Source organism: Suillus paluster, assembly GCF_016628075.1.
Source record: "Suillus paluster strain FC165 chromosome Unknown EDB91scaffold_4, whole genome shotgun sequence".
Taxonomy (NCBI): domain Eukaryota; kingdom Fungi; phylum Basidiomycota; class Agaricomycetes; order Boletales; family Suillaceae; genus Suillus; species Suillus paluster.
Window position 1 is genome coordinate 262,730 of NW_024537564.1, and position 13,113 is coordinate 275,842.

At 46.3% G+C, this 13,113-nt stretch overlaps 3 protein-coding genes across 3 annotated transcripts; 1 reads left to right on the plus strand and 2 right to left on the minus strand.

The window, feature by feature from the left end:
- Positions 1-1,023: 1,023 nt before the first annotated feature.
- EDB91DRAFT_1077777 (uncharacterized protein) lies at positions 1,024-1,718 on the minus strand (the record flags this gene model as incomplete). The annotated part of the gene is made up of 4 exons (XM_041314958.1): positions 1,024-1,083; positions 1,261-1,439; positions 1,501-1,630; positions 1,710-1,718. The coding sequence occupies 4 exons, from the start codon at positions 1,716-1,718 to the stop codon at positions 1,024-1,026; spliced, it is 378 nt and encodes a 125-aa protein (XP_041182434.1).
- Positions 1,719-3,874: 2,156 nt separating this feature from the next.
- EDB91DRAFT_1077778 (uncharacterized protein) lies at positions 3,875-4,887 on the plus strand (the record flags this gene model as incomplete). Its single annotated transcript, XM_041314959.1, has 7 exons — positions 3,875-3,912; positions 3,945-4,028; positions 4,078-4,138; positions 4,248-4,333; positions 4,605-4,678; positions 4,729-4,757; positions 4,828-4,887. 7 exons carry the CDS (start codon positions 3,875-3,877, stop codon positions 4,885-4,887), a joined length of 432 nt encoding a protein of 143 aa, XP_041182435.1.
- Positions 4,888-6,166: 1,279 nt separating this feature from the next.
- Positions 6,167-7,879, minus strand: EDB91DRAFT_1077779 (uncharacterized protein; the record flags this gene model as incomplete). The annotated part of the gene is made up of 4 exons (XM_041314960.1): positions 6,167-6,693; positions 6,789-6,897; positions 7,134-7,483; positions 7,630-7,879. The coding sequence occupies 4 exons, from the start codon at positions 7,877-7,879 to the stop codon at positions 6,167-6,169; spliced, it is 1,236 nt and encodes a 411-aa protein (XP_041182436.1).
- Positions 7,880-13,113: the final 5,234 nt, after the last annotated feature.

Consider the following 13,113-nt stretch of genomic DNA (forward strand, 5'->3'; position numbering starts at 1 on the left):
CAGGAATTTCTCCCCATGGGCCCACATGATGGCTTCACACCCATCATTGGCCTACCAATATACACAGAGGATGCATGCTTTATGGGCCTACCTGATAAAGTCAACCATTGCTCCTTCATGGGCCCACCCGATACCACACATACAATCAGCCAACCAATACACACAGGCACTATGTTCTACACAGGCCCAGCTGACAGCATCAGAGACTCCTCCACCACCATTTGCCCACCAATATATAGGCAAATGCATGGGTCAGGGTAACCCACATGGGTTCAGGGTACAGGTATCCCTGGGGTATGGGTACCGGTCTAGTGCTGGTGTACCTGTACCCCTACCCATACCCTTGGCATGGGTTTTGATGAAAATAGGTGCTGCGAGAAATAAAATAATGTTATACATGGTTGGACAAAGTATCTACAAAGTACACAAGAGTTTCCATGCTCATCTCTGTTGGTCTGCACTTGGCACTGGTTGTCTGCTGTGCTTGTTCACTTGTCTTCATTTGTCTCACCTGCTGACACTCATTTGCTGGTGTATAAGTGTGCATTCAATGATCTATGTTATTTGTTTGTTCATGTCATTTGTATGTTCATTTGTGTCGTTCGTTTGTCATTCGTCTCTTTGTGTCATTTATTTGTTTGCATTGTTTGTTTGTTTGCATCATTTGTTTGTTTACATTGTTTGTGCATCTTCATGTTTGTCTGAGCATGTTACCACTTGTTCCCAGCACCATAGGTACTCTATGTATGTATGTACATTCATGCACTCATCCTGCTCATTTTTGCATGTTTGTGTACATTGGCACATGTCTGTGCCCACACCTGCTTATTCCTGCATGCTTGGGCACGTCTGCACCTGACTTTGTTTGTCTGCAACTGGGTGCCACTCGTTTCTGCATGTTTGCACCTGTCTGCACCTGCCCCTGTGCATTTTTGCTTGGCACCACTTGTTTTTGCTTGCTTGCATTGGTACAGGTGCGTTTTTTCACTCATGTATGTATCTACATTTTCTACTAATTATATATCATTTGTAGGTGTTACCCACATCAGTAAAACCACCAATTCCTTTTCCGGTCTTATGTTCCTTAATGTGCCTTCAAATTTCATTGTGACAAGTCTAGACCAGCTTACTCTTTGCTTTTTGTACTTTGTTTCCTTACTACTGAAAGCAAATAAAGGTGAAAAAGTGAAAATTGAGTGAAAACCAAATTAAGAATGATAAGTAGTACAATGTAAATATAATCAAAAGTTTTGAACACACCAAATTAAAAATGCTGATTCTCCTGTTGCATTGGGGACAATTTGCGGGAGGAATTTGCAACAGATCGCGGGGGCCGGTCATATTGAGTTGAGCAAAAACAAAGCAGCACAACATGTTTGGGAGTTGGGGAATTGACAACTCCAATGCTAATGCAAAGACTGTGCAGGCATGGTTGCATTCTAGTGCACAGTGTGATATTAGTTAGTGAAACTAAACAAGGGTTATAATGAGAGAACTTACGAGGTGTCTTTGCCAATTCCACATGTGCTTGGATAACAGTCGGGCCAGTGTCTATTTCGACATCCCCGACATCCCCGTCTTCCTGCACATTCACCTCAGGCTCAGTGTCCTCTTGCAAGGGATTTCCAGGCTGGTCATTTGCAATTCAGATCAGTTCTGTTGTAGAGTTAGTTGTAGCACATCAAATGTAGTACTATTTTCAGACTTACCAAGTGCATTGATAGCTGCTGAAAGGCATGTTCCATCAAGCATCCCGCAGTTCATAAAGTCAGTTGGAATGACTACAATCCTAATACTATGTATGTAGTATTAGTATGGTAGTGCTAGTAGTAGTGGTGTGGCCTAAGGTACTGTACATTGGACTTAGTGTAAATCTTGCGAGTGTGAGAGTCACATGACTTTGGTTCAAGGAACACGTCACACTGTCATATACCTGATCCAACCGCTCCAATATTAATATCCGCTCCACTTTCCAACCACCTCCGCTCCAACCATCCTCCGCTCCGTCCAATCACAGTCCACATTCCACTCCTACGCTTCCGCTCGACCGCCCGACCGGTCCCCTTCTATAACGTCTCCATTCAACTGGAACCTCTTTCCCCTTTTAGATATATACTTTCCCCTTCAGTACATAGACCCTTACTTCCGGATCACCAGTAATTCCTCTTACCGCTTGATCACTGATCCGACACGTACATATTGATATCTGCTCCAACTTATGTCTTCGCCTGTGTAAGTACTTACAAATTATATCCTTGGTACATAGCTTTACAACATAGTTATCCTGATCACTGCCTCATACATAGAAGTATATAACATATCATGTACTTAGATATTTTCCTCAGTCTTAATATTACTTGTCTTCTTGCAGTTTCTACTTGTGAGAATTCTCAGTAGGACCTTGCCTCCTCTGGATACAAGTTTCATCTTGTTTTCACCTCCGACCCTCTGACCATCCACTCCGACTTAGAGCTGTGCTCTAAGTCTTCTCCTTACTTCTCCACCCCCCCCTATCAAGTATTCCCCCTGCTCCTATCCACCCTCTGCACTATCCTCTGCCTTCTCCGCTCCGCTCCTAGTTGGCCCGCCGCTAGTAGCATTTACCTCCCGACCCTCAAAGCGGACCTAAGCAGTCTACTTGTCCTACCATCGGACCACATCGGACCCGCTCCAAATTCGGGGCACATACTCGACTGAGGGCACAGCGCAAGAGCTGAAGCCAAGCCCCGACCCCTCCGCTTCTTGAGCCGGCACAGTACCTAACACACATGTTCTTTAGTTCTTTTCTTCATGTGCTGATGTCTAACACCATACCCCATCTGTTAAGACTGTGCTCAGGAGTAAGACAGAGTCTGAGGGGCTTGGCTTCAGCTCGTGTGCTGCATCCCTTACCCGAGTACATGCCTCTAATTTCGGGTTGTAGTCTGACTCAAGTTTCTACAAGCTCCGACAGGACATTGGAGTGGAGGTCCTCCAAAGGAGGGCCGACAGACTACTGGATGAGCATGGGAACGTTGGGCGGAGATTGGTCCGCCCTACAGGGGAGAGTTGGAGGGCTACTGCAGTCGGAGCTAACAGCAGGAACAGAGCGGAGGACACTGCTCAGACAAAGTCTGAAGCAGAATGGAAACGCACAGGACAGAGGTACAAGAGTATTAGCCATAAGTCCGATGCATGGGAAAGGTGGTGGAGGCACGAGAAGTCGGACAAGCGGAGAAGGTGGCCAACCTAGGGAGTCGATTCCCTAGGCCAGCAAACAGGAGTTGTCAAGGGGTTTGCCCAAGAACAGGGACAAGAGAGCAGGGCTTAGAAAAGGTAATATTCAGACTAAAGATCTACAGACAGATGTACATAAGTTTATATACTCTAAGTAAGTAGCATAGCATAGCAGAAGGCTATGTGCTGAGTGTACAGGATTACAAGAAAGATGACTGAGACACACGAGGAAGAGGCTTGGAGAATAGTATGTACGTGACAGATCAATAATCACTCAGGTATAGGAATTACTGGTGGTCTGAAAGGAGGAACTATGATTCTAAACGGAAATAGGACCAGTTGAGTGGTTCCTAATCTAGGAGTGGACCAGTGAGGTGGTCGGGTGGACTAATAGTTGGGTAGGGTAACACGAGCGGAACTGAAGGAACCGAGTGGGTTGGAAAAGCAGAGATGGTGGAGGGAGTAGGAGTAGGATCGGGTGGACCGATAGGGCGGAGGAGCGGAGCTCCAGATAGGGTCGGATGGAAGGGGTATAGTGTTGGAGGAAATAGGGGTAGCATCGGGAGACACAGGTGGTATTGGAGGTGCTCGGATCCGGTATATGACACCATCTTTCAGTTGCTGCCAGTCTCACTAAAAAAAACTTTGAACCACTATTATGCTGTCACTCCTCCAGCTCGCTGCACTCATTTTCTAGTGATCACTGGTAAGCACGTCAAAACTTGCAGCTCATCTTCAGCTTCTGGTTCTGGCTCTGGTGTCCTTGATGACACTTTCGATTTTGACCAGACCCTTAAAGACTTAATCAGATGGTGAATTCTACAACAATAAATTGGTTGTCTTCCATTAATATATTTGTAGTTGTGGCAAGAAGTCCATCAAGGGCCACGAGCTTGGTGTCATGTTTCAAGGCCTCTGTGTCGTAGGCATCGGTGCACATGCCTCTTTGCAGCCTACTATGGGTTCTTTGTTTAATACTGTAGCCTTTTTGAGAATTTGGTCTTTGTCATACCTGAAACACTCTTGTCCAGCAATTTGCGGCATTTCAGGGCGAGAAGAAGTGTGTTTCAATTGCAGAGGCACTTTCTTGCCATGCTCTAATTGGCGCGTGGGACAAGTGAGTTTTGGTTTGCTCCAGGCCCATTGTGGTGCTGACTATCATATTCTTCTAGCCCCATGTGTGGTCTCGACATGAGTTTGTTCAGGCGCTACATATCGGAAGTTTAGAACTGATATAGCTCCGGCATGGTGATATCAAGAGGAGGCCCTGAGCTTGATTTGAGCTGCACGGCATGATTGCCGAGATGTATGAGTTCCTTCCCTTCATACTGTCTACTACTACTTTTGTTAACATTGGTGGTTTTGGCCCAGCCTGGATTTTTTTTCAGGCCAAAGCCACAGCTTTTGGGCCAAGCCAGGCTAGAACATCACTACTGGTGTTGTCGCATTTTGTGCTATGGTGGTATGTCTATTTTCTTGTTAGTAATGGTCCCACTCAATTGATTTGCATAGCTCGAGCGCGCCCTCACATTAATTTCAGTGTATGCGAAAAGTAAACTAAGTCAGAAATAAGGGAGAATTCAGATGATGAGTAGCCTTTTCTTTCCTTAGTGGGCCCCTTACAGCAATTTGCAAAATGGTTGGCAGTACCAGACACAAGAAAAGACTTGAAATTAATAAAATACTTTGCACCAAATATGGTAATCATGATTCTCCTGAGTCCTGAGAGGTGCGGCTCAGCAGTGCGTCACTTCTTCTGTTAACCTTCACCAGTTCCCAATTCTCTGAGTTGCTCAAACATGCCATTCTGCAAGATCAGTTGTGACATGAAACTTGCTGCTATCAACCTCTATGAGTGCCAGCTTTTGTCTCTTGAGCAGATTCTAGCTTGTGTGGGCTTCTCTGAAAGAACTTTCTGGCACATTTGCAAATTATGGAGAGAGACTGGCAATGTTATTCAGCACAACTACAGCATTTCTGGTCGCCCATGAACTTTACATTTCAACGATGTTCACTACCTCCTTCAACTTGTGCATCATAGACCTGACTGGTTCTTGGACAAGCTACTTGACCTACTTGATAACAACTGGCTTATTGCTCTTCATTTCACTACAATCTACCGTGAACTTTCCCAAGCAGGAATTTCTTGCAAGAAGCTGAAGAAGATTGCAAAAGAGCAAAACAAGAATCAATGGTCAGACTTCATCAGATGGATGGCACAGTATGACCCGGAAGAACTTAAATTCTTGAATGAGAGACATCCAATGATGAGAGGACAACTTCAAGGAGGTTCAGGAGATTGAAGAAGGGAGAAAGAGCAGCAAAGAATGGAGTCTTTGTGCAAGGGCACCGCTTTTCTGCATTGGGCCTGCTCGCCATCGACAGAATGATGGCATGTTCAGTAATTGAAGGTTTGTTCACCATGGAGAAGTTCAAGGCCTTCCTTCAGGAAGATGTTGTAAGTGCTATTCAGCCTCTGACTCAGAAGCATGAACTCATCTGTTTGACCAGCTACCACTATGCTCTCCCTACCCTGGGAAGCTTAGTGTGCTTGTCATGGACAATGCAACATGCCACCATGGTTATGGCATTGCAGATCTCGTATATGAAGCGGGTGAGTTCACATGTGTCACATAATAGGCTCCATTGACACACAACATGGTTTTGAGGTGTATGGCTTGAATATCTTCCCCCGTACTTGCCTGATTTGAATCTGATTGAGGAAGCATTCTCCAAGATCAAGGCTTTCATTCATTGCAACCAGGATTACTTCTCAACAGAATTGGATGGGCTTATCTACAATATGTACATTGCAATGGATCAGATAACAGATTCAGATGTGCTTGGGTATGTTATCCATGCAGGGTACTTCTAGCACAATTCCTCTTGATTCAATACAATGATGTAGACTAGCAAAAGAGCACAAAGCAGATTACATAACAAAAAACATTCACTTGCACCAACACTTCATGGCTGCACACATCGCAGCAATCTCTCCCAGCTTGAACTCCATTTCCTTCAGCTGAGAGATGAGAATGTAACAGATAGTCTCTGTGCCTGTATACCTGTTCTGGTGTAGCTTCGTGCGGATATTGTCGCTGAGAGTATAATTGCTACAGAACTTGTTGAGGGAAAGTGTTAGTCCATGCAGCACGTCATAGGGAATCAGAGAGTCTTGTGATCGATCACCTTCAGTGCATGATCCAGCAGGTGCAGGTTGAGGTATGTCATTGTTCGGAACTGCAGGAGGGCAAAACACGGTGAGAAGCTCTGGCGGGATGTTGAAATTGATGACCGGACCATAAGGCTGATTTGTAGGCTGTGTGCATTCAGCAAGGTGACACTGAAGAAGAGAGACAGTGCCCTTCTGCCCTGGAAATGCATTGAACTTGGTGTGGTTCAGGGGAGTCTCAAGGTTTGCTTGTGCTTCATCTTTGTTCTGAGTGTGAAGTAAGCAAGTTATCATCTTGCAACAGTCTACAAGAACACCCATGCAGCTGCCCATACAGAAAGATGCTCATGTCCAAGTGGGAAGTGTTCAGGATGCTCGGCATGGATGAAACAGAACTCACTCATACATCCAGGCTTCAAACACATCCACTGATCACAAAGTTGTTGAATCTTTGTGTTGATCTTGATATTCAAGTTTGTCTCTAGTACCTTGGCTTTTTCTTTTGCTGACTGTAGGTGAATCACTGCATGAGAACATTGGCAAGAAGGCAAAAAATATTTATGGTCTTCTTCATCTTCTTTTTTGGCCTCCTGTCAGCATTGCTCTCATTCTCAGAACCTACATCATCCTCTCCAGAGCTTGTGTCTGTATCTCTGTTGTGATGGTTCTCCTTTCCTCATTTTTTCTTCTGCGACACTTCTCAGCCAAGTATACTATGCGCATATATCCAGGAAAGATAACTGACCTTGTTCATGTGAACCTTGATGGTGATATTTTCCTGCAGCTCTTTGTGTTTTGTGGTGTGCTGAAGCAAAATTTTGTAATCACTGTCCAAAGCAAGAGCCAAAGGAGATGGCTGGATCCATGGTACAGTCCAGTTGATGTTGTAGTCGTCATATAAGATCTTGCTGGGGTTGAGTTTTGCTGAGATCTGAGCAAGTAACTGTGCCTTCAAAGTATCAAACAGCAAGTCAGCCGTTTGCTGCAAGAATGAATTGAGTGATTTCCTTTGTTTTTCTGCTTTGTGAAACTCCGCCTCTGAGAAAATCGAGAGGTAATATGTCACTTGTGCAGGAGCGGGTGGGGCAGGTACATCTAAGCAATAATCAGCAGAGAGACATCAAAGATCATGTCACAACAAGACTCAAGTGTATAGGAAAGAAAGAAACTGTTGTCTGTCAAACACCAAGACTTCAAATTCAAATCTGAAGTTGAAGGGGAAAATGATGTTATGTACGCACCTGTCTCCTCTGTGGGTTTCTTCTTCCTCAGATGACCTGGGGTCTTGCGCTTTGCCATGCCAGTTTCACCAGAATTTATTGTACTTGCTGCTGGTTGTCCTCCACGTTCCATTTGCCAAGTGAGAGTCATACATTCCGCATCTTGAGCTTGAGTGTTCATGTTTGCTTTCCAGCTCATGTTATGATCACTTGTGCTAGTGTCAGACAGAGCACCAGGATCAAAAATTGAGTCATATGTTTGAGGTGCCATGGATGGTGAAGCCAGTGAAGGTTAACAGAAGAAGTTACACGCCACTGAGCCATGCCTCTCAGGACTCAGGAGAATCATAATAACCATATTTGGTGCGAAGTATTTTATTAATTTCAAGTCTTTTCTCACGTCTGGTACTGCCAACCATTTTGCAAATTGCTGTAATTGCTTTCATGTCGTGCTTTTCTGAATGGACAATTGCCCTTTTTTTGCTTTATTTGTGATGCGAAAGTAAACTAAGTCAGAAATAAGTGAGAATTCAGAGGATGGGTGGCCTTTTTCAACTGGCCATCTACTTATTTTCACCCTTGCTTATGTAGGCTTATTTCTACTTGTTGCATGAGAAAAGTTAAATATAAGTAAGGTAAGGAACTGGGTGTTTTACTGATGCACAGGTAAACCCCATATGGGTGTGGGTATGGGTGCAGGTATTGGCTCTGGTACCTGGGGGTTTACCTGTGCTATTGCCTACCGATATACTGAACCCGTGGGGCCATACAATGTTCATGGCCACCAGCCAACATGTTAATATCGACCATCATTAATTATGGGCCCAGCTGTTAAAATCATCTCTCAGTAAGCCTGCCAGCCACACATTTGTTGGATGTTCAACATCAACCTCGTATTCCTTTTCTTGATTGCCATCATGGGCTCTATAGTGTAGCTTATAATTTAGTTGTATTGCATTGTTTGTACCTCAGCAGTTCTTTCACCAATGCTGAGGTACAGTTCACGTTCATTCTGCACACTGTCTCTCACTTACATTGTTTCATCTCTAGACCTGTCTCTTAGGTACTATTAATGTTATAGCGGTTCTTTCACCAACACTGAGACCTGTCTCTTAGTTTCTACTTTCTACAGGTTATGAGCCCTGGCTCAAGCTGAGCCAGAAACCAAAACTTTGAACAGAAATTCACTCAGTTAGTGCCTGCCGCTCACTTATCTCATTTCCCTCCACGACAGTATCGTCATGGGGAAACACGATCATATTCCCGAGCTGCTTGGAATGGAAAATTATACTAGTTGGGCTACCAAGATGCAGTACGCTCTTGTGTGCGAAGATCACTGGTGTCACATCAACATGAAATCTGAACCAGGGGATCTCCTTGGTCTTCCTTCATATACACCTTTACCAGTTGATAAAGCTAAACCCACGGACGCTGAAACAGCGCTAATGCATGAATGGTTGCTCAAAGACATGAAGGCCAAGGAACTCATTACTCGGTGACTGAGCTTGTCCATCGCATCACTCATTCCTCGTTCTCACACCATCTCAGCACGTAAAGCTTGGTAGGTCTTACAGGACCATTTCAACTGGACCAACATGAGCACACAGTATCTTCTCAGACAACAGGTAAAAGCGCTGCACATGAAGGACTCTGCTGACGCCACCAATTACATTGTGCAACATGCAGTTTTCTGTGAGCATTTAATCAATGCTGGTGCACCTTGGGGCGAAACTGACGCCATTTACCATATGTTAATGGGGCTCCCTCAAACCACAATCTGGCAGCAGTTCAAATCTCTTCTTGAACAATGTATGCATGACGAGTCCATGACCACCACATCTGCATCTGTACCTACCTTTACCTTCGAGAGTTGCATATCCCGCATCACATCTGAGGCTGCACACCATGTCATGACCCAGCATGCGCATTCCTCACGTCCAGGCTCAGAGTATGCCAATGCCGCCACCACTCCCACCGTGAGCAGCACCAATTCCATCACCAGTCTGCGCATGCACAAGCACAACCCCCAGGGGGTGTTCTGCACCACGCCTGGCTGCAGCAAGGGTGATTATGACCATGCTCACTGCTATGGGAAGGGCAGTGGAATGGAAGGTCAGGCTCCATGGATGAAGAATAAGAAGAAGGACAAGGAGTCTGCGGTTGCTGCAGCTACTACCACAGCACCTGCTCCTACTCCTGCTCTTACTCCTACACTTCCCATCACAGCGGCTGTCACCAGGCTCAGCAGTCTTATGGATGATATGTCCTTTGCTTCCATTACAGAGATCCTGGACAATGTGTCCTGCACCGTCGACCTCCCGTTCTCCACCATTCTAGACTCTGGCACTACCATTACCCTCATCAAGGACAAGCGATTTTTCCACACTTACTCTGATGCAGACCCCATTCCAGTGCGCACCACTAATCACAGCATCTTGCAAACCACTGGTCGCGGTGCCTGCATTACATGGCTCACCATCGGTGGGAAGCGACTTCACATACAGTTATCCAACTGCCTTCATGTACTGGGTGCCTTACTCAATCTCCTATCCATCAGTTGCATGAACTCGAAGGGGTGGGATGTCAACTTCAGATCCAACATGACTTGCGAACTTACCTACAAAGGCACTCCCCTTGGTGCAATACCAGCCACTGGGAAGCTCTATGCTGCAGACATGGATTTCATTCCAGCCTCTGTGCCGTCATCTCCATCGTCACATCACCTTGAAGTGTCGGCATTCACTCACATTCCTCTCTCATTGGACCTTTGGCATACTTGCATTGGGCATATCAGAAAGGAGGCTGTGTTGTGTCTTGCTCGTGTTGCCAAGGGCATCACCATTGATTCTACTGCACCTCTCTCTCATTGCGAGTCCTGCATCATGGCCAAGCACCCTCATCAACCCTTTCATCTGTCTGAGACTGAACGCACGTCCGGTTTCCTCAATCTAATTCACTCTGATCTCTGTGGTCCCATTCCCACACTCACTCCCCACAACAAGTGCTACTTCATCGTCTTTCTAGATGACCATACACATGCGCTTGATCTCCAACTTCTTGCCTCGAAAGATCAGTCTCTGGATGCCTGGCACGTACTGCGCACCCACTGGGAAAACTTGTCCGGGCAGCGTGTAAAGATTTTTCATTCCGATAATGGCAGGGAATTTATCAATGATGCCTTTACAGCGAACCTCGAGCAAACTGGTGTCCAGCATCAATGCTCTGCTCCCCAGGCTCATCAGCAGAATGGGAAAGCAGAGAGGGTGATGCATACGATTGAAGGTCATATGTATGTGATGCTGGACTTTTCCCATTTGCCAGGTTCCTTGTGGGGTGAGGCGGCTCTCACCACATGCTATCTATTTAATCAGACAGAATTGCATGCGCTACCTGCAGGGAAGACCCCATGTGAGATGCTGCACAGCACTCAACTGAATCTGGGCCACCTACGTGTTTTCAGTGCTCGTTGCTTCACACGCATCCCGACAGAGCTACAGTGGAAACTTGGACCTCACTCTCAAGAAGCCACCTTCATGGGATACCCCCCAGGCATAAAAGCCTGGAGATGTTGCGACATCGTCACTGGAGCTTTCTTCAACTCACACGATGTCATCTTTGACGAAGGATTGTCCAACCGCCCCTTCCCTGACAGCAACAATGAAGACAATGATGCCATACTCCCGTCAACACCTCCTACCATCATCACCCCACCTCAACCTCCTCATGCTGACATCATTCGTCGTTCAGGTCACATCCCAATCTCAACTGAGAAGGGCCAACTCTTTAAGGGTTGCATTGCCACCAACAAAGCACATCTTGCTCAACAACGCGAGGTTCATATTGCACGTCTCATGGGCATTCCGCCACCTTCCTCAGATGCTCTTGTACCTGTCCCACCAATTGTCGATGTTCCTGCTCACATGCCTGACCGTCCACCTCCTGCAGTCATCAACCCTGATGATGACGAGATTGGCTTCCCCAAGGTCATCACTAACCTCATTGTCACGGAAATGGCTTGTCTGTCCATCTGCAGTGACACACGCCGGAACCCTCCACCCCCTGGTTACGATCTTAAGGTGCCCCCCGCAACCTATGACGAGGCGCTGCATCATCCAGATCACAACCACTGGTTAGCCGCAATGCACAAAGAGATGAACCTGATGTCAGAAATGAAGGTATATGAACTTGTACCACTGCCTGATGACCGTCATGCCATTGGGTGCCATTGGGTGCTGGAATTCAAGGAGGATCTTAAGGGCAGACCTGTGTTCAAGGCGAGACTGGTAGCCCAGGGCTTTTCCCAGATTCCGGGGGTCAACTTCAGATGCACCTTTGCCCTGATGGCCAAATCTACCTCTATCCGCATCCTTTCTGCTTATGCTGCAGCCAATGATTGGGAACTTGACTGCTTTGACGTGAAATGTGCCTTCTTATGGGGAAAACTCCAGGAAGACATCTATATGCGTCAACCCCCAGGCTTCAAGCGCGCTGGTCCCGATGGCCTCCGCTTAGTCACCCATCTCCTTTCTTCTATCTATGGTCTCAAGCAGGCTGCATATGATTGGTATGAACTCCTCTGCAAAGTCCTCTCTCGTCTCGGGTTCTTACGCTGCAATGCTGACTACACTGTTTTCATTTTTGATCATGTCAATGGCAAGGGGGTGAGAATAATCTGCATCATCGCATTGCACATCGACAATGGACTCGCAGGATCAAACAATCACACCTTCCTCGACCAAACAAAAGTGCAAATCACTGAACATTTCGGTATCACTGACCTTGAACCTGTCATGAAATATCTTGGCATTCAATTCATCTGTGATCGTCAGACTCGCGAACTATGGATGCACCAGGAGGACTACATCGGCTATCTGCTGGTGGAGCATGGCATGTCAGATTGCAACCTAGTAGCACTGCCTATGGACCCCACCTTTCCTTTTGGCCGTCTGACTGACGTTTTCCCTCACATCAATGACCTTCAGACCAAATATCGCAAACTCATTGGGGAACTCCTCTACCTTGCCATGTATACTCGCCCTGATATCGCCCTTACCATCATGCAACTGGCACAGTACAACGTCTCCACCAAACCTAAACACTATACAGCTGCCAAACACATCCTTTGTTATCTCGCTGGTATAAGAACCCTTCGCACACATTACGGGGGTGTAGGAATCAACCCAAGTCTACACGGGTTCTCCGACTCTGACTGGGCCTCATGTCCTGAGGATCACATATCAATCTCGGGATATGTCTGGTTTTTCAATGGTGGTCCCATCTCCCACTCCATGAAGAAGCAAACCACTCAGGCTCTTTTATCCACTGAAGCCAAGTATATGGCACTCACCTCGGCTATTCAAGATGGCCTCTGGCTCCAGTCCTTCTTCAGATGTCTCAGCATCCCTCTACCCCTGCCGCTACAGCTATTTGCAGACAATGCTGGCACCATTGCTCTATCGAAGGAGGCTGCAAATCATGTCCAAACGAAACACATTGATCTCCATT